The 21,790-nt window shown below is 36.9% G+C and overlaps 1 protein-coding gene across 2 annotated transcripts in view; it reads left to right on the plus strand.

Annotated features, from left to right (window-relative positions):
* slc24a3 (solute carrier family 24 member 3) overlaps positions 1-21,502 on the plus strand; it is a 64,046-nt gene extending 42,544 nt beyond the window's left edge. The window contains exons 1-16 of one of the 2 annotated variants that reach the window (XM_058796509.1): positions 3,927-4,385; positions 6,927-7,003; positions 10,136-10,210; positions 10,637-10,721; positions 10,826-10,929; positions 15,385-15,459; positions 16,065-16,090; positions 16,195-16,248; positions 16,380-16,507; positions 16,595-16,755; positions 17,690-17,960; positions 18,132-18,298; positions 18,388-18,502; positions 19,350-19,462; positions 21,202-21,267; positions 21,353-21,502. In XM_058796509.1, the coding sequence (XP_058652492.1) occupies positions 6,971-7,003; positions 10,136-10,210; positions 10,637-10,721; positions 10,826-10,929; positions 15,385-15,459; positions 16,065-16,090; positions 16,195-16,248; positions 16,380-16,507; positions 16,595-16,755; positions 17,690-17,960; positions 18,132-18,298; positions 18,388-18,502; positions 19,350-19,462; positions 21,202-21,267; positions 21,353-21,502 (1,623 nt within the window). In that variant the 5' untranslated portion in view covers positions 3,927-4,385; positions 6,927-6,970. Of the gene's footprint in view, positions 1-3,926; positions 4,386-6,926; positions 7,004-10,135; positions 10,211-10,636; positions 10,722-10,825; positions 10,930-15,384; positions 15,460-16,064; positions 16,091-16,194; positions 16,249-16,379; positions 16,508-16,594; positions 16,756-17,689; positions 17,961-18,131; positions 18,299-18,387; positions 18,503-19,349; positions 19,463-21,201; positions 21,268-21,352 lie in introns of those variants that run through there. The other variant, XM_058796508.1, reaches the window with a different exon arrangement.
* Positions 21,503-21,790: the final 288 nt, after the last annotated feature.

Here is a 21,790-nt window from a genome sequence, read left to right on the forward strand (position 1 = left end):
TATGTACCAAAAAACCAAGAGTGGATATCTAGGAAAGTGAGTGTTACTTTGACGAAGTGATCCCTTAGGATGTTGCAAAAAAAAAAAAAAAAACTGCTTGTCATCATGAAGCTTTTATAAAGTTTCCAATTTGACAGAATGAAAAAAAAAAAAAACTACAGTGTAAAACAGCAAATATATAACAGGATATTACTACTACTTAAAAAAGCCTCTCATTGAGTATTTGATTTATTTTTTGAATGATATTAACTTTGAGGGAAGTTGGTCTTCAGTGCAGCTTTTCATTATGTAAGAAGCCACAAGTGCTTTATATATCATTACGCTCTACTTGTTATCGTAGTCTAGCTCGGTCGCTAAGTGAATCAGTTGTTTGACTCGCGTCTTTGATGATGGAAAGTGCGATATCTTTAGAGCTCCCTTGGGAAATTTGTTTTAAACCACACAAGCATTATAATGACAGAGACAGCATATCAAATCCTCAAAGGGTTTTCTGTAATAATCACCAAACATAAGTAATGAAGAGCAAAACAATATGCCTCCACCGTGCCATGTTTTTCTGTTAGGAAGTTAAACTGTAACTTCTATGTATTTTTCTCATTTTTTCCTACAGTTATTATACATATAACACCTCAATCAACCCAGAAAAGTTCCTAATAATGAAAATACCTGTCAGGACTCACCTTACCCAAGATTTACTCCAGATTTTCTTCCCATCAGGCTTTCCCAGGCCATCTATCTATCTATCTACAATACAACACAATATGCAACAGCATTTATGTGTTTAAATTGCATAAAGTTTTCATGTGTGTATATGGAGTGTATTCAGGTAGACTTTGCTTCTTTGAACATCAATTTATCATATGAATAGTCTGTGTACAGTACATTGTACAAGCTACAGCACAACAACTATATATATCCACATCTCTAAACTCCTTTAGGAAGGAGAAATTCTCCAGTTACTGTTTGTCTTGACGACGGAAGGGCTTTAATTTCATCAATTAGATTTAATTGACAACAGATGTTGCCTTCCTGTTGATTGGAATTACAGAGGTCTGACTCTGTTAAGCTGTTATGTCTAACTCTCTCTGTTTGACTGACAGCTACTCCACGGCTGTGTCTGAGTCCGAAACCTCAGGCAGCTGCCTTGCTGCCTCACTGTCCAGTCACTCAATGACTAAACAGGCGGTGTTTTGTCTCCTAAGGAAACTGTTTTTGTCTCCCAAGAAATCTGGCTTTCAAGGCACAATAACATCATGTCTAATAATCTAAAACAAATTCCAGTGAACTTTAGATATATGCATGCATGAGGATATTAAATATACAGTGGGTACGGAAAGTTTTCAGACCCCCTTAAATTTTTCACTCTTTGTTATATTGCAGCCATTTGCTAAAATCATTTAAGTTCATTTTTTTTTCTCATTAATGTACACACAGCACCCCATATTGACAGAAAAACACAGAATTGTTGACATTTTTGCAGATTTATTAAAAAAGAAAAACTGAAATATCACATGGTCCTAAGTATTCAGACCCTTTGCTGTGACACTCATATATTTAACTCAGGTGCTGTCCATTTCTTCTGATCATCCTTGAGATGGTTCTACGCCTTCATTTGAGTCCAGCTGTGTTTGATTATATTGATTGGACTTGATTAGGAAAGCCACACACCTGTCTATATAAGACCTTACAGCTCACAGTGCATGTCAGAGCAAATGAGAATCATGAGGTCAAAGGAACTGCCTGAAGAGCTCAGAGACAGAATTGTGGCAAGGCACAGATCTGGCCAAGGTTACAAAAATTTCTGCTGCACTTAAGGTTCCTAAGAGCACAGTGGCCTCCATAATCCTTAAATGGAAGGCGTTTGGGACGACCAGAACCCTTCCTAGAGCTGGCCGTCCGCCAAACTGAGCTATCGGGGAGAAGAGCCTTGGTGAGAGAGGTAAAGAAGAACCCAAAGATCACTGTGGCTGAGCTCCAGAGATGCAGTCGGGAGATGGGAGAAAGTTGTAGAAAGTCAACCATCACTGCAGCCCTCCACCAGTCGGGGCTTTATGGCAGAGTGGCCCGACGGAAGCCTCTCCTCAGTGCAAGACACATGAAAGCCCGCATGGAGTTTGCTAAAAAATACCTGAATAAGATTCTCTGGTCTGATGAGACCAAGATAGAACTTTTTGGCCTTAATTCTAAGCGGTATGTGTGGAGAAAACCAGGCACTGCTCATCACCTGTCCAATACAGTCCCAACAGTGAAGCATGGTGGTGGCAGCATCATGCTGTGGGGGTGTTTTTCAGCTGCAAGGACAGGACGACTGGTTGCAATCGAGGGAAAGATGAATGTGGCCAAGTACAGGGATATCCTGGACGAAAACCTTCTCCAGAGTGCTCAGGACCTAAGACTGGGCCGAAGGTTTACCTTCCAACAAGACAATGACCCTAAGAACACAGCTAAAATAACGAAGGAGTGGCTTCACAACAACTCCGTGACTGTTCTTGAATGGCCCAGCCAGAGCCCTGACTTAAACCCAATTGAGCATCTCTGGAGAGACCTAAAAATGGCTGTCCACCAACGTTTACCATCCAACCTGACAGAACTGGAGAGGATCTGCAAGGAGGAATGGCAGAGGATCCCCAAATCCAGGTGTGAAAAACTTGTTGCATCTTTCCCAAAAAGACTCATGGCTGTATTCGATCAAAAGGGTGCTTCTACTAAATACTGAGCAAAGGGTCTGGATACTTAGGACCATGTGATATTTCAGTTTTTCTTTTTTAATAAATCTGCAAAAATGTCAACAATTCTGTGTTTTTCTGTTAATATGGGGTGCTGTGTGTACATTGAGGAAAAAAAATGAACTTAAATGATTTTAGCAAATGGCTGCAATATAACAAAGAGTGAAAAATTTAAGGGGGTCTGAATACTTTCCGTACCCACTTGTATGCATGATATATGCTGCTCACCGAGGCTGCATTTATTTGATCATAAATACAGTAAAACAGTAATACTGTGAAATATTATTACAATTTAAAATAACTGTTTTCTATTTAATATGTTTTAAAATATAGTTTGTTCCTGTTATGGCAAAGCACTCCCATCCTTAATGTCACATTATCCTTTAGAAATCATTCTAATTTGATGATTATTAATAATCATTATCAATGTATTATCAATATATAACAAATTATTAATATTATTAAACTGTTGTGCTGTTTAATGTTTTTGTGGAAACCATTATACATTTTTTCCCCCAGGATTCTTTGATGAATAAAAAGTTCAAAAGAACAGCATTTATTTGAAATATAAATCTTTTGTAACATTAAAAATGACCTTTGATCAATTTATTTAATGCGTCCTTGCTTAATAAAAGCATTAATTTCTTATAAAGTCTTTCTGACCCCAAATGTATGTATAATATTCCTTAAAAATGAACCTTCCTCAGACAGCTTTTTTATTCTTTCCAATCAAAATCCAACGAGAAGACGTGTTAGTGGATATCTTAGAGGATGTTACCTTGTACCTTTTTGTCTTCCTACCTTTGTATAGCATTACATCTTTCGACGTTCTACATTTTTAGCCTTTGAAGCAGACAAAATTCACTGAAGGGAACTTGGATGCATACAGCTGTCTCATGTCCTCATGAAGAGTTGAACAGTTCTCAGAGGAGGAGCAGGGGGTCGGCGCTGACAGCGCTTAATGTATGTGGACAGTCTTCATGTCCTTCCTGCTGGCCATTAGTCTCCTGGTACACTGGAGGAGGAGGTTGTGCAAGGTCCAAATCCTGCTGAGAATCTGCCCTGTCCTTCTCTATCCTAACTTTCTAGGCGATTTTAGTCTTTTCTCACTAGCTTGGAATGTTCTTGTCTAATTCTCGCTAGCAGTCGCTCTGGGAGAGGAACCGAGGCCCCATCCATTTGTTTTAACTCTGTTGCCAGTGTACAATAAAGAGATTTCGAATTCATTTCTGTTTGTTTGCCTTCTCTGTAATTACAGAAGGGACCTTTCCGTAGACCCTTTCAACATTGCCAAGTTCGTCTTTCTGTTGCTGTTGTTTTGTGTTCTTTAATTGATCCACTCCCAGTAACTGGCTATTGTTTAGTGCTGCTTTATTCATTGGCGCTGTAATTGAAATTAGATTAATCAGAATCTCTTGTGCCAGGGAGTGCTCTGCGAAGAGAGGCTGTGACTCTCTAATGAAGACCACACCAACAATGAAACCCATGTGAACCAAGAGCACCAGAGCAGATCTGTTGTTCATTGGATAAAAATAGGCAGCTGACTCTCGGTCCAGCGTTTCATTCATCTGTTTGTCATCAGAAGCCTTTTGTCTCTGTTTCTGAGGGTGAAACGAGCAATAGGAGACTGGCATGAGACCCAGAGGTCATAGAGCAAAGGTCAGTCTCTCTTTTCACACACTTCAAGAACTGTCAGTGTGTAATTATGAAGGATTTCTGTCATTAAATGCATCATATACAGAAGCACCAGATGAGAGCTTCTTTTTTTGCTAGTGGATGATAAAGCATTGTTTCGTGAGTTCTTTTGGGTTGTTTGAGTTCACCTCTGTAATGTTTAGGGCATTGGGGGCAGTGTGAAGCCAGCTGACGCATTCAACCTCCCCGGTGATCTGGGAGAGAATGTCACTGCACAATGCGCAGCCATGGACACGCACAAACACCCTTGCAGATATTCCTGTAATGACTGCCGTGTTATACAAATACTGTTATGTTGATCTTTATATGAAACTGAGAGCTAGCTTGTAGTTTGTCAACTTTGCTGACAATGTGGTGGGATAAGAGAGTAACATTAAATCTGTGCAAAGAAGAAATCACATTGTATGTATTTGTTGTGCAGTACTGCAGCCAATTGTGAAAATGCTGAATCTGAAATTACTTTTTAATAAAGGTTTTTTTTTTTTTTTTTTTACAAATTGCAACTTTTTTTCTTATGTGAAAGTCACGTATAGCACAGTTTGTAAAATTTTAATTTGTAAATATATAAACATTTTACCTGCTTTCCATTACGGCTACTTATTATGTGTACTATTTTATTTTTTTGTCCTTGCCTTAGACCCAGACCTTTAATCATAAAATATTATATTTGAAAACTACAATAGTCTTACAAAAAGAGTTAAATGATTTCAATATTTATGGTGTGAAAATTATTTACATTTGTTTTTACTTTATTACTTTCCCTCAATTGTAATGCAATTTCTATCCTGACCAACAATTTTTTAAAAGTTTATGAAATGTTAATGTACTTAGTTACCAAGAAGAAACATGTGTCAGTGAAGAGCATGCTTAAGATGAAAAATGAGCCATGATATGTGATGTGATATGATATGAAAATCAAGTATAATCTAGGTAAATATCACTTAAGAAGAATATCTTATTTGCTCATTATTTCCTGTAATATCTGTAATTATGACACTTAATATGAAAAATAATAAAAAATTACAGAATGTTCCAGTAATTGTTAGTGGACAAATTAAATTAGTCAAGGTGTCAAAATTGTTTTAAGAGAATTTTCTTTCTAAAAGTCCTTAGGAACAAATACCCATAAATGAAATTAAAACATAAAAAAGCATGCAAAATGATTAAACTTGCTTTTAAAAGATGAGACAGAACAGACATAAAAGATGCCGTTTCTAGACAAAAAAAAACAAAAAAACAGTGGGATCAGACAAGCAATTTATTTTAGTCTCTCTAGATATTGTCTGTCTTTCAATCATAAAAGGTGACAGGCGTTCAAAGTTGCACACATTCTGAGCTATTTTTTGTCAGCCACGAAATAAATCAGGTTTCACGTTTGCACAGAGAGACCAGGCTTTTCCCCGAATGGAACAAAGCCGGTCTCTGGGGTCTCAACGCTTTTCAATCAGGACTGTAGTATCTTGGATGTTGACGTCATGGCAACAGGCTGTGTAGGAACGAGCACAATTGCAACACTTCAGACAGCTCACGGCTGACTTTGTCACTCCCACCATCTTAGAACATGTAAAATCGAATCCAGGCAAATAAGTGGCCACTCTCGCTGACCCGATTCTGTCGGCAGGCTGCAGGCTTATCAATGGAGCCGGCCGGGTGACACGCTGTGGCAGTGAATAGCTTGTTAACAGAGCAGCGATGGACTGGGAGCAGCAGTAATGCAAGAACAGCTCCTGAAAATCACACCAATGCGACAGTCATATAGTTGTCAATTCTCACTGAAGATCAGTGAATGACGTCTGATAAAGTCATTTTGTTGTTCTGAGCGATCAGAGCAGAAATGTTTCCCTGTATGGGTTCTGCTGATGAATAATGAACTCATTTTGGACTCTTAAAGGGATATTTCACCAATTTTTTTTTTACTATGTCATCATTTAACCTCCCCAATCCCCCACCTTGGGTTCTGAAACCCATATACTTTTATTGGAAACAAATGGAGATTTTACAGAAAATGTCCAAGCTGCTCTTTTCCATACACTGAAAGTAAATGGTGACCACGGCTGTCAAGCAAGATTTTATAGGCAAGATATTTAGCGAATAATGACCTTAATTATAAGCTGTGTCATGCATCTTATAATACGGCTTCAGAAGACCCATTTTGAAGCTTGACAGCTTTGGTCCCCAAACACTTTCATTGCATGGAAGTGAGAAGCTCAGACATTTCTGCAAAATATCTCCTTTATATTACACATTTTCATTTTTGAATTATCTAGCCCTTTAATGATGACAAAAGTATATGCCAGCACATTCTACTTTAATGAGATGAATTTATGCTGTGTGTAATTAGTCTGTGATTGAAAGCATTTACTATTTGTCTTCTGTAGTGATCCATATCTTTAATTATATGCTGAATAACGAGTGGGAAGAGTATCTGAGACTCGTGTGCGCTGCTCTGTGTGTTATACGTGGATTATCCATGTAGCCAAATGTGTGTGTGTGTGCTTTCTGCAGGTATACATGAGTTCCCTGAAGATATCTTCACCAACCAGGAGCGAATGGAGGGGGCTGTAGCCTTGCATGTTCTGTGTGTAAGTATCTCTACCATATGCTTTTCCTTTTCAACATTCGACACAGTAGTTTGAAATTACACAAACATTTGGAAGTCACAAGGCTGTGTGTTCCATTCAAACATCAGGGCAGTCTCTGGATTCACCTGTATTATTTGTTACAATGGCTACAAAGGATTTTCCAAGTGACTTGCTCATTGGTACACATGAATGAATTGATCATGTTAATTTTCAGGTTATATTACCTCACTTGAATGGAGAGAAGGCTTTGTTCAACTTGAATTATATTGTGAGAGCTTGATGTCCAATCAGGATGTCTTTGCCACATTAACCAGTATGACAAATAAATTTAACTCAACCGTTGTGTGTGATAACATGCCCCAATAAGGATTATGTATGTTAGTTTGATGAAAGTATACAAAAAAAATAAATAAATTGTTTTGTTTGGAATGTACAAAAATGATATCTAATAAGTCATTTCTGATTATCTGAAAATAGACTTGAAAATATTTTAATATTTTATGTGCATTTATAAATACTTATTAATTAATTATTTAATAAATGTATATAATATAAAACAAAATATTATACATGAAATATTTTATATACTGTATATCTTAAGATCAATAATGGTAGCTTTTATATATTTTTATGTGGAGTAACTTTGGTAATGACTTTTTCTAATTTTGTAAGGTATTCTTTACTCTGATGAAGTGTATTATTTATGAAGAAAGTTCGTTTATTTGATCATTTTCTTCCTTCCTTTAACATTTCCAGTTACTTCCATTAATGGTATCAGTGTTTTCATGTTCAGATGCACTTTATAAATGATAGAACATGATGAAGCCTGTACACATCTTGGCATGTGCTTTAGTTCTTACCTGAAATACTGTTTACTACAGTGATATAGAGAGCGAGATTGGAGTTTATAGTCTCTGGCAGTCTATGCCAGATGACGCAATCATTTGTTTACAATAACACACAATAGAGTCCCCTCTGCCAACAGTATTTCCTTTAGTTTCTGTTCTTTCATGGATTGAGTTGAGTGTTCTCTAGAGGTTTAAAATGGAGCCAAAGTGAAATAAGACTTGAAGTTGGAAGCAGTGTAAGCTGGGTGGCTGTCCAGAGCCTTTTTGAGTCACGACTTGATAGAATAATTTTTCATTGAAGTGTGATTCATTGAAATTGCTCTACCTGCTCTACTCCAAGGCCAAAAAAAACACATAGGCATACGTATTTATATTCCTAAACCTATTATGATGTCACTTAGAAATTATCTTTGTTGTTGTTGGCTTTTTAAGAAAATTGTTTTATGTGGTAACTGACATCATGCCACCCACAATGGATGTTGATAGAACTTAATTTATATTGAACTTGGAACATGAATGATTATATTAATGCTGTCTTAATAAATCCATTGCAGTTGGACTTAATAAAATAAACTGAGTTGCTCTATTCCACCCCCATCATCGTCAGCTATCACAGAGAGACTATTCATTATGCATCAGGCTTTCCTGCCCCCATAGGCCATGTCTGAGCACACTTTTAAGTGAAGCATGCCATGTGAAGCAGGTACTGATGCAGTACTGTGTGTTCCTGCTGAAATCCCCTGCAGGGTTGGTTTGACACTGCCATTGTTGTGCGTTGTTTAGGTAGTTGCCCATGTGAGCAGAGAGTGAGTGGATGGTAAAAGCTGCAGCGAAAACCCTCTAAGACTCCCTCCAGCTGTTTACATGTTTTATTTATCTTTTGGGGCTTCAGTAGCCCAGCTCTGCCTTGTCAGAAGGTCAAGAATAAAAGGAAGGGGAGGGAATGAGAGTGGAGTGGGCAGAGATTACGTAACCAGCACACAGTGCAAGCATGGCAGCGTGGTGGCTGAATTAGATGCACTGATTGGCAAAGCCTTGGCGGGAAACAGTTGGCAAACGGATCCCAGGAGTGAATGGGAGCTGGCTTTGAAAGGACGGTGTGTACTTGCATCCATGTGTATGTATATGCAAGTTATATGTGAATTCATGCTCATTGTTTATTCTAGAATATTTTCAAATGTACAATACTTAATATATTTGAATTATTTATTTGTATTTAAATTATGTATTAATTGTTCTTAGCAGTGTTTATGTACTTTTTTTTTTGTATGCACATGCATAAGTTCACGTGCATATGTGTGTTGCATGTCAAGGGACTATGACATCTGTGATTCACACCCATCTGACCAGAGCAGATGTTGGAGCAACTAATCCACACACAGCTCTTTTATGTAAAACATGTCAGACTGTGCAAAAAAACAAACAAAACAAAAACATCAGTTCCATCCCTATTGAGTATGAGACAAATAAACTTTGAACCCCCAGCCCCCACCACCCCTCACTCTGTAAAGGGCACCAGCTTCCATCAGTGCCTTTCTGTCATCGGGACACTTTCTAAGAAAAGGTCTGAATAGTCCCAGTGGACGGCCGTCCCACTGGAGGGCAGATTGCTCTGAGAATTTAATGGTGTTGACACTCATGTACTCAAATGTGCCCGCACTCAAGAATTTCGCTTTGCACAAATTTCATGCGCTCCCTGCAGTGGCTTCTAGAGTCTGTTTTTTTTTTTTTTTACTTCTTATGTAATGTGAAGTTACAGAGGCTTCATCACGTGTCGCAATCTAATTTAAGGTGGTATTTCCACAATGGACCACTTTGGCTTTAAAGGAAGAAAATGAAAATTCTGTCATGATTTTCTCACCCTCATATTTCATTTCTAAAGGTGAAGTTTTTAATAAAATATCCTGGCTGCTCTTTTCTAAATAATGCAGTGGCACTTGACCATTTTGACCATTTTGACAGACCATAATTTAAAAGAATAACTGTCATAATTTACATACCCTTTAGTTGTTTCAAACCTTCTGCTGCTGCTGAACACAAAATAAGATATTTTGAAGAATGTTGGTAACCAAACAGTTGCTGGTCCCTATCGACTTCCGTAGTATTTTTTTTTTCATGCTAGTTCAACCGAAAAAATCCAAAACTCATACAGGTTTGGAATGACTAGTATGTGAATAAATGATGACAGAAATAGCTTCAAAAGGCTTAAAGCGGGAACTTTAAGCAAGGTTAAGTTTAATTAATTTTGTGTTTACTCTTTGTCTCTCTCTCTCTCTCTCTAAAGGCCATGTATATGTTTTACGCACTGGCACTGGTTTGTGATGACTACTTTGTGCCCTCTCTGGAGAAGATCTGTGAGGTAAGACATTTATTATGTCCTAGCTAATGTGCTGCATATGCTAAATCATTTAAAGCAAGTTTGAAGGTAAAATATGTAATTATTTATTTAATATTTTCTCTTGTCACAGTCTATTCTACTTTAAAGTTTTGACGCTATTTTGAGTTTTTCTAAATAAAAATAAGTTATAGTTGTCATAAGAAAACATATTAATTAAATATTTATATTTTGTCCCAATCTATGCTTTTTTTATATAATAATTGTACTATGTTTTTAATATTAAAATATTAAAATAAAATATTTCTACTTTCTGACCAATGACAGATGGGAGCAGTGTTCGAGAAACTCGAGATTAGTCATTATTTTTGCCTGTGTTCTGTTTGGTGCAAATTTTTCACTTCATCTTTGATGTCTCTCTCTCTCTGTCTGTGTGTAAACGTGTTGTAGCGCCTCCATCTCAGCGAGGATGTAGCAGGAGCCACGTTCATGGCAGCAGGAAGTTCAGCTCCTGAACTCTTCACCTCTGTCATAGGTAAACATCTCCGAACACAGCATGCTTTTGGAAAACAATTCCCCACACATTTGAACATGGACCTTCACGTGCCCTCTGTAAGCCACCCTGTCTTTTCTGTGCAGGTGTATTTATCACCAAAGGAGATGTGGGAGTGGGCACAATCGTGGGTTCTGCCGTCTTCAATATCCTCTGCATCATCGGAGTGTGTGGGATCTTTACTGCACAGGTGCTTATTACTTTGCACATTAACACACAACCCTAAATATGTTTGGGGTAATGTTTTTTTAACTAATTCAAATGAAAAATTGTGTTATTTCTTTCTCAAATGTAGCGAAGGGAAGTCCAAGTCATTTTAGTGAATTGATCCAGCCAGTTCTCACAACTAATTCACAGATTTACTCTGGTTTCAGCATAAATGTCCATGCGCTGTCCTATGTGTAGCAAAATATTTTGCTAAATGCTAGTGTTTGTTGCTATCATTTTGGCTCAGTTATATAAATTAGGGTGTTTTCTTAAGTATAAATATATATTTTGAACCCATAGTGGAATAATGCTATAGTTGTATTCAAAGTACTGTATCTTCCCCAGCACTATTTACATCCTCATTTGCTACAGTCTCTACGGATTGCCAGTAAGACATTATTTTCCTTTAGACCGTGGACACAAATGTACTGAGCAAGCATTATGAATTCTGAGCATCTGTGAGAGGACGACTTAGAGATGAGTGAGGTGACCTGTGCATCCCCCTTCTAAACCTCTGCCCTAAAAAAGCCATTACTTAGTGCAGAATGACAGTAAGAAGTGAGCAGACTATTCTCAGGGGTCACTGAGAGAAGCCGATGAGGTCAGCCATGTTAGCTGTGGAACTGCTTCTTTTTTTTTTCATCCTGTCGTCTTTGCTTTCCACTTCATTCAGTCATTTGCGCTCCTTCGGTTTAACCTCCTGAGACCCTTACTATGTTAAAGAAAAGAGGATATGAGGTTATTTAGTCTTTGCACAGGCATGGGGAACTGCTTAATAGTTTTTTCCTCTCCCAGTCTTTCTCCAGTCACCATCTGGCAGTGGAATAGAGGCATTCTGGGTAGTCTGATAGACCTCAGAAAAGTCTTAGACATATACACACAATTGTTTTATGCCCTTCTCCATTATAAATTGAGAAAAACAATATAAATTCAAACGAACAGTTAATTTACAGGAAATTTGTTTTGGAAGTTTGAACATTGGTGTCTCTGATAAATAATCTCATTGCTGTGTGTTTGTGTGTGTGTGTGTGAATATGTATTTTTTATAAGATAAGTTATATGACATTATTATTATTTATTTATTTTATACATGTAGTATTTAAAAATATTTTTATTATTAGATTTTTATGTTAAATAAACTTGCTTATTATTACACAAACATTTTATATTTATATTAAATTATTTATGCACATACATGTCATATGCATTTGCATTTTTTGGGCATTTTTACAAAATTAGAATCAGTAAATCTTTCCCAAAATGGCACAAGGCCATAAGACACTTGCGCATGGACTCCATCAGTGTCAAGGGGGAAAAAAACACATCTGCAACAATGGAGCTTCTGGTTGCCACGGAAACACAAAGCAAAGAGTGTCACCTGTGGTGTAAGTTAAGCTGTGCTGGCGTGAGCGATGGCGCATTACTTCCGGTGCTCTGACGTAGATCAATGCTTTTTATGAAAGGATCGCCCTACACAACATGACATACATTCAGTATGGATTATTTCACACAGTTCAATCAGCTGGATTCGGTACAGGATGTCACGTCCATATATGGTTCCTACTTTATTCATTTCCTTCACTCGCTTCCAATTCATGTACTTTAATTCAGCATTCTAAAGTTTGCAAGCTAAGACCAACTTTTCAAAAAAATCTGGAAATAGTCACAGATTACACATTATATAAGAGGCATGACAAGCACATTTTAAAATCCTTTAATACCAGGATTTTCAACTGAGTCCATGAATGAAAGAAGCATGCAATTTATTTATTGTGCTGAATAGAGACTTTTTGAACTAAACTCCTTAATATACTGTTCAACTATTGTGCAATATCATTATTAAAGATACCATTTTTGTTTTGTTTTGTTGTTTTTCTGTAGGTTTATTTCAAAATCGTGGCACCTCTATGTGTGTCCCTTTTATAATCATGGCCCTGTAATATGATAACCTTTATGAGTTACAAAACTTGCTCTACACTGAAAAAAAATGCAATAAAATAAAATAAAAATCTATGAAATTTACAGTAAATAACCAGCATCTATTCTGTGGTTGTCAGAACTTTAGCCAAAAATATAGTAGCATCATTTTAGGTTTTAAATTATATTTCATTAGCTGATATATTATTAAAATACCAACCTACTGAAGTTCTAAATTCTGTTTTGAACTTTATGGTACACTGACAACCACAAAAAAGGGTGGTAATAAGCAAGCCACATACTGTATAGAATCAAAGCTTACCACAAGTAGCTTTTCCACATGTTGACTAATATATGGAAGGTGCACAGTGACATAAATACAAAATTCCTAATTGTGTTTGTGTTTATGGTCTTTTACTGTTACTGTTTTACTGTTGTTGAAATTTTACTGTTTTTTTATAGAATTTTTTAACAGTCTTGGTTCCCCCCCTACAAGTCTTTCACTAAACTGTGCACGATGGTTGCACACGCACGCAGCGCGCCCAGTGTAGTCAGCTTCATTAACAAAATAATGACTCTTATGAACCGGTTCTTTTTGAGTCGAAAACACAAAGCGCAGCCCATAACGAATTGTTTTTGCATTTTTTCATAAATCAGATACTGCTTCTCGGTTTATTCAGAAGTTCTCTGAGAAATCTAATCCCGTCCGGATATGTCTGAGATTCATCCCGTAATTGTTTGGTGATCCGATTCTCCGACCGCTCGCCCCACTTTCATCATGGATATAGGCCTTTCTGCCATATCGGACGAAACAATAACATGAAATCAGTAAGAAGATGCCGATCACGAAAACTAATAGCAGAGTTAGGTAAGAATCTTGTATTGCAGTTTTCTCGATTGTTAACATAATATAACTGATTTTAGTTGGTCCATTTTCCCAAACCATTAATTCAGTTCTCAAAACAAAGACATTTTCTCAAAAAGTTTAACAATGATTAAGTTAAACATTAGGTAGCAAAACTGATGACACCAATCAGAATCTCTGCGTCCTAACAATGGAGAGAGGAGAGAGCTGAACGAATAATATAGCCTACATGGGTTTTATACTTACACATTCAGTATATTTACAGTACACCACTGTGGCGAGTGGGGCGGGGCCGAGAGCCGTGGGAACGGAGCGAGGCCGGTGGAGTTGATGATAATGAGCGACACCTGCGCCACTCGCCACAACCACCATGTTCTATATGTACAGTAAACTGTAGCACATGTTGTACTACTTCAAACGTGTGACTGTCAAATTTTATTTGTAATCATTTTTTTATGTGTAGCTACTGCATGTTTGCAGAACTGAGAAATGACTGCCTAGAGATATAGCTAGTCTTGTGTCAGTAGACCAGGAAACTGCTATAGTACTGTATACTGTAATGAAATTTGACCAAATGTACAGTGGATGCTGAATTTACTTAATTTTATTTTTTACTTTACTGTATGTGGTGCATACCAAGTTCATATACAATTCTTTGGTATTTGAACTTTTCTAGTGTTTTTCATCTACTGCAAGATTACTTTACAGTAGTAAAATGAAAATGATCTGTTCCCCAAAGTTCATTGCTGAATTATTATTATTATCTGTAATTTAATTTATGTTGTATATTGTAATAGACATTGAGCTGCAATAATAATTCCTGAATCCTAAGAGTTTTTTAAGTGTAACTGATCTCATGAGTGTTCACTGGGCAGGAAAGTCATCTGTGTATTTGAATTGTGTGTAAGTATTTAAGAATACCTGTAATAACTAAATTGAAAAGTTTGAAAGACACATTTATGCTGGCTTGTCTTAAATTCTTGTTTAAGAAGCATAAATAGTTTGGTCAGTTAGATGTTCTAGATGTTTGCTAAAGTGTTGCTAGGATATTCTGGGTGGTTGCTAGGCTCTTGCAGTTGCTGGGGTGTTGCTAGACTATTGATAGTGTGTTCTGGGTGATTACAGACGTTCTCATCTCTGGTAATAACAGAAAATCAAACATTGTTTTCAAAACTGATCCACTTTCAATGCTTTGGTATCCCATCTAAGTAGCCTATGTAATATTAATAGAACCGCATGTCTTCTTTAATGATACAAGTTCAGAAACATGTATAACCTGTTGAAGTTTTTTATATTGTGTATTGACTTGGTGCCATGATGGATATTGAAATGTTATTTATTTTTCATTTTAAAAAGTATAGATGATTACTTAATGGTAATGCAATATTTGTGAACAACTGTGCATGTCAGACAATCAATCCCCAAAAACTATGGATGGGGGCTTGCTTTGATGTTGCCACCCCTCATAGACCCCATGCCACCCCTTTGCTACCCTAAAAATGATTTTCTAGATCCGCCCCTGGTGACTGGTGAAAGCAAATCGATTAAATTACAGAGTTTTACTGCTTTGACACTTGCTCGATTCCATTGGCACCCTCCCTTTGAGTCTAAGTTTGTGTCTCTCTCTCATCCGTCCTCTCTCTTTTGTCGATGCAGGCAGTACAGCTCTCGTGTTGGACGTTAATGAGAGACTCGGTGTACTACACTATCTCAGTGACCGCTCTGATCGTGGTGAGTAGAACTCTAAGTGGCTTACTATGCTCCCATGTTGCCTATGGGCCTCCTCGCGCAGCAGGAGAGGAGAAGCAAGTGGCTCTCCCGTGGGGCCCGTGGCCTGCAGCACAGGCCTCTTATTTGCCCACACTCTGCATGTGTTCCAGCACAGAGGAACAACAAACACCGATTATTAGTACACAGGACACAGAGATGATCTCAGAGATATCTGAGATGTTACTCACAGCACCTTATTAAAAATCAGATTCACTGAAATAGCAAACTGTATTGTAAAAGTATATACTGTTGTGGTTGATACTTCAACTCTTTTTTTTTTTTTTTGGAAGGGGTGATATGCCTTTCCTTTTTTAAAACCTGAAAATAAACAGAAACTTCATGTAAATTTTTCACTGGAATTATGCTGATAATATAATTTATAAAGAAACAAATAGACGTATATTATATTACTCATTAAATCCACAGGGCCTATATTTACAGTAAGATAATCCTGCCCTCTGGTGGTAAGGTGTGACATTTCAGAACTGTTTGAATAAATTTGGTTTGTCATTGCAATTTGTCTGTTATATTTAACTTTATACTCTGTTTTTTTTTTTTCTTTCAAGTTCATCTATGATGAGAAGGTGACATGGTAAGATTAAAGCTGCTGTTACACCAGTTGTAATTTTTCATATTACAACTGTTTCACATTTTGTTTTGTATTCAGTCATTTACGCTACTTTTTTCTCTTCTCAGGTGGGAATCGCTCATCCTAGTTGTACTGTACATATTTTACATTATATTAATGAAGTAAGTTCTCTATTCTGTCACTATGGAAATTTTTCATTATTGCATGGATTCATTGCTATTCGTATCTGCTCCACATCAGTAAATCGCATCACTGCTGATTTTATTAACTCTCCTTCCTTGGTGTTAATCAGATTTAACTCGCGGGTGGTTCATTACATCGAGCGGCGGAAAAAGAACTCGGCAAATCTGGGTAATGGCACAGCCAGTAACACAGACATCGACGATGGGTGCGATGCCACTGTCGTGCTGCTTAAGAAAGGTAATGCATGCAGTCCTGTTTTATATAAGTGTGTACAACTGTTTGGTGCCCATCTAAATTTCTGCATTGTTTTGCTGCCACTCTTAGCAAATTTCCACAGGAAGCCATCAGTGCTGATGGTGGACGAACTCTTGTCTGCATACCCTCATCAGCTGTCCTTCTCTGAGGCCGGAATGAGAATCATGATCACTAGCCACTTCTCTCCTCGCACACGCCTCACGATGGCCTCCAGAATGCTTATTACAGAGGTCAGTCACACAAGCACACGTACACTTTTATAAACACAGTTATGTCAAACACTGTCAGAAATAGATGCATACACAGATTTCATGCAAAGTTAAACAAAAGTACAGCTAAATTTTCTAAATGTTTTTGAAAGGAATCTCTTATGAAATATTATTATATTATATTATTACATACATATATTATTATTACAATATTAAAACAACTGTTTTCTATTTGAATATACAGTATATTAAATTTTAATTTAGGTCTTCACAGTTCTCTCCAGTTTTCACAGGGTTATTATTGTTAACTTGAACTAAAATTAAAACTAAAAACCATAAAAAAAACATTTTTGTTACCAGCATAATTTTCCAATTTCTTTTAGTTTAACTAACATAACTAAGTTCTAAAAAGAATAATAAAAATATATAGACATATTTAAATATATATATATATATATATATATATATATATAGCAAAACATAACAAAATCACTAAAACTTTATCAAAAATTGAAATGGAAACTGAAATAAAAAAAATATAAACTATTACGTAATAATAATAAAAACTTGAATTGTACATTAAAAATAAAACTGGGTCTTCAGTGTCACATGATACTTCAGAAATCATTCTCATATGATGATTTGGTGCTTAAGAAACATTTATTATTATCAGTGTTGTGCTACTTAATATTTTTTGGAAACAGTACAGATACTTTTTTCAGGATGCTTTGATGAATAGAAAGGATCTAAAAGAAAGAAAAGAAATGGTAATTGTGAGAAGTTTAAAATAAGAAATAAAGTCACAATATGGGATTTAAATATGTAAATCTCACAGTTGCGAGGAATAAAGTCACAATTGTCTAAAGGGGTTATTGATTGCATCTGAATTACAGGATGAAGTGTTTATTATTCTGTTTGTTAGCTCAGATTAATGTGTGTGCGTGTGTTTCTGCAGAGGCAGCGTCTGATAAACAGTCGTTTCAGTAACGGGGACTCAGAGGTGACGGTAAAGATCCCAGGAAAGCGTGGGGTGGAGAATGGGCTGGCAGGACCGGACCGAGGCCTGAACGGGCGAAAGGGAGGTCACCATGATGACGACAGGGGAGGAGCTGAAGCCGGCACTGACACCGAAAACGAGAACGAGGACAATGAAAACAATGAGAACGATGAGGAGGAAGAGGAGGAAGATGACAACGAAGGACCCTATGTACCATACCGCTGCCCCGGTACATTTATTACAGGCGATTGATTAAAAATATTGTAAATAATTTTAAGTTAAATTCTGGTTGTCTATAAGCAGGAAGTGTTCCTGACAGGAGGTGAACCGTATAGGCAGCTTTGAATGAAAGCATCTGTTAAAAGACCAATGACTCAAAAGGTGTCCTGATCTTGTGCAGGTGGGGTCTGTAATAAGCTAAAGTGGCTGCTGGCCTGGCCACTGAGTCTGCTGCTGTTCTTCACCGTGCCCAACTGTTCCACGCCTCGCTGGGAGCGCTGGTATATGGCCTCGTTTGTCATCTCCACCCTCTGGATTGCTTCCTTCTCTTACATCATGGTTTGGATGGTAAGACTTGCCTCACAAATATTGACTTTAGAAATTCTTAAATGTATAAATGATTTGCTTGAAATGACCTGTTGACACTCTCGTGGCAGGTCACAGTGATCGGTTACACTATGGGCATCCCTGATGTCATCATGGGCATCACTTTCTTGGCTGCTGGCACCAGCGTTCCTGACTGTTTGGCCAGTTTAATTGTCGCACGGCAAGGTAGGAAGAAATTAATATTTCTTCATGCTCTAGCATTATTATTTATTATCATTTCCCCAGTGAAATAATAGGAGGAGATTGTTAAAAGATAATAAGTTTCAACTTTCAACCAGCTTTCTATTGTTACAATATCGGTAGTATATGTAAACAAACAATATATACTCCTTCTCCATGTTACCTACAACCAGATATCACATTTATTTGTCAGCAAAAGTATGCTTGGCAGCCCAAAATGCATAATTGTGTGTTATCCAGTGGAATTTTGACAGCTTGAGGGCTTGAGGGATCAAACTTCTTCATTTTCTTTCATTTTTTCGTTTTCATTTTTTACATTCCGTATTCCTCACCCACGGACAGTCGGATTGACAGAAGGCCAGCTCCAAAACAGTTTTGCCAAGTCAGCAATTTTCCTGTACAATTGTGCTAGTTTTATACTGTTGCAATGGGTTGTTTTTTAGTCCATGGGTTAAAGCGATCTTCCTCCGCCTCTCCTGAAATGCTATGTCAGTGGAAGGGGACCTGATTTCGACGGAGGGGAAAACCGCAGGAAAAAAAGCAACTGGGCTAGTTTTGGACTAGTTTTCAGTAGAAAATGGGCTGGTTTTGTTTCGCAGACCTGGCAACCCTGCTCCAAAATCAAAGTGCATTATGGGTTTTGAAGTTTTGTGGCAAAAGGGAACACCACAGCACTTTTTGTTCCGTTTTCTCATGTAGCACTGATTTTTTTTTTTTTTTTTTTAAAGCCCTGAGTCAATGGGGAATTCCTCATTTAAGACTGAAGCAGAATTGAAAGTATTAGAAGATTCGATGTCTGTTTTAGTCTCAACTGTCTCTCTATCTTTATCAGGAATGGGTGACATGGCTGTGTCTAACTCCATTGGTAGTAATGTGTTTGATATCCTGATTGGGCTTGGTCTGCCCTGGGCCCTCCAGACTTTGGCCATCGACTATGGCTCCACAGTAAGTGGAAAATGTTGTAATAGAGATTACTGTATAATGATTTATTTGGTAAATGCTTAAACAGCATTGGTATAGTATAATATTTGTATATAATTTATTTTTGAGTGAAAAAGCATTTTTTATGAATAGTTTTCACAATATGAGATAAAAAAAATAATGAAATTTTGCACTGTTTCTCACAGTGCAAAACATCTGTGCTTTAATGTTTAATCAGGAAGTTTGCTTTTAAATGCTTTTATTTTGTACAAAATTGCACAAAGTCACACTTGTCAAAAATGGCCGGACATTGAAAGTGAATGGGGAAGATCACAAAAAACAGCACCAGTACTCTGTGAGAACATGAAAGCCTCAGAACCTATTGTCATAATGTTTTATCTAGAATATGTGATGAAAGAAAAGATTCTTCTGAAGTCAGTGCAGGCTAAAGACAAGGCAGTTTGAGCATGTGTGTGTGTGTGTGTGTGTGTGAGAAAAGAGAGCGAGAGAATTATCATAAAAGCATATTGCATGCAGTTCAGGGTAGGATGAAATAGGCGTAATACTCACAATAGTTTGCAGCATGGATGTGTGTGTGTGTGTGTGTGTGTGTGTGTGATAGCGTGAGTCCAAGGCCTTTATGTTTGCAAGCACAACATGCTCCTGAACACTAGTTGTTTCTCTTACTTTCATTCTTCCCCATTCACTTTCAATGTCCAGCCATTTTTGACAAGCTTGACTTTGTGCAATTTTGTACAAAATAAAAGCATTTAAAAGCAAACTTCCTGATTAAACATTAAAGCACACTAGTGTGAGAAACATAATTTGTTTTATCTCATATTGTGAAAACTATTCATAAAAAATGCTTTTTCACTCAAAAAATGAGGTGCCTACTTTCGGAAAAATGAGGCCTACGATTAATCAGATGCAAATAGAAACACAAAACCAGTCCTAAATGAGAGAAAACCAGTTGACAAAAAGATTGAATCCAATATTTGTTGACAATATAGCATAATGAGAGATTTATAAGCAATTGTTTGGAGTCCGGTCATTTTTGACCGGGAACACCACAAGTGTGACAGGAATCCGAACACAACCAGAGGGTTAAATAATATTTATTTCTAAATATTTTTAAGATCTAAAATATTTGAATTGGGTAAAAATATATATCTTTAAGAACCACTGTCTTAGAGTTCTCAATATATTGTCAATATAGCACTGGTTTCTAGTTTATAGGAAAAGAAAATTGTGTAAATATTAGGGATGTGCTGATACGGATCATTATTTTTATGTCATAACCAATAATGAATAGATTGCCAATAGTAAAATCTATACTATTTTATCTAAATAAATTCTAAATAAGTATGAAAAATGGCTATTAATTTTAGATTTGCTCAAGATTACATTAAGTCTTATTAAATGATTTAATAGTGTTTTTAAGACCAGCTTTAAGTGAGAGTTACATGATGGCAAACATATCTAAATATAGAAATTGTAATAAACAATTACATTTCAATAATGGATTATATTAAAATCAAAGAATATTTTGTATTAGTGATGTGTCAGAAAACAGACACAAAAAGAAAATAGTCATTTAAGAGTCTTGTGTACGTTTTCTAAATTGAACACACATTTTGAGTTTCTGTTAGGTAAATAATTTGTTATATTTATTTATACATATATATATATATATATATATATATATATATATATATATATATACTGTATATGTTCTAAAAACTTTTTCTTGCATTTCTTTTCAGATTCACCTGAACAGTAAAGGCCTGATTTTCTCAGTTGGGCTGCTGCTAGCATCTGTGTTTCTCACGGTATGTGGGAGCATTTAAAAACACTTATTCAAACAAATGCCCTTTGAATCCACCTCTCACCATCTACCCTTTCTTTCCCTCCCAGGTACTCGGTGTACATTTGAACAAGTGGAAGCTGGACAAGCGTTTGGGTTTCATCTGTTTGCTGATGTACTCTGTCTTCCTGTGTTTCTCCATCCTCATCGAGTTTAACGTATTCACCTTCGTCAATCTACCCACCTGCCGTGAGGAATGAGACAGTTCCTTTTCCTGGCCCTCCCTCCTTGACCTTGTGAGGACAATGGCACAAGTCCTCGATCAGGGGCAGACCGGCTCTCGTTCTGAAGGAATATTTATTTATTGATCTAGCTGATCCTTTATCGATCCTCTCTTTTTCTTTCCAATGGGTGCAATATTGACGGAGTCTCCGGATCTGTGGTGTTACAAGAGGAGAGAGAGGATGTGTGTGAAGAATGGTCCTGTTGACTGATATATAGACTGTTCTAACGGGACAGGAACGTGGTAAATGATGACTACTGCCTGG

The sequence above is a fragment of the Onychostoma macrolepis genome, chromosome 13 (genome assembly GCF_012432095.1).
Source record: "Onychostoma macrolepis isolate SWU-2019 chromosome 13, ASM1243209v1, whole genome shotgun sequence".
Lineage (NCBI taxonomy): Eukaryota > Metazoa > Chordata > Actinopteri > Cypriniformes > Cyprinidae > Onychostoma > Onychostoma macrolepis.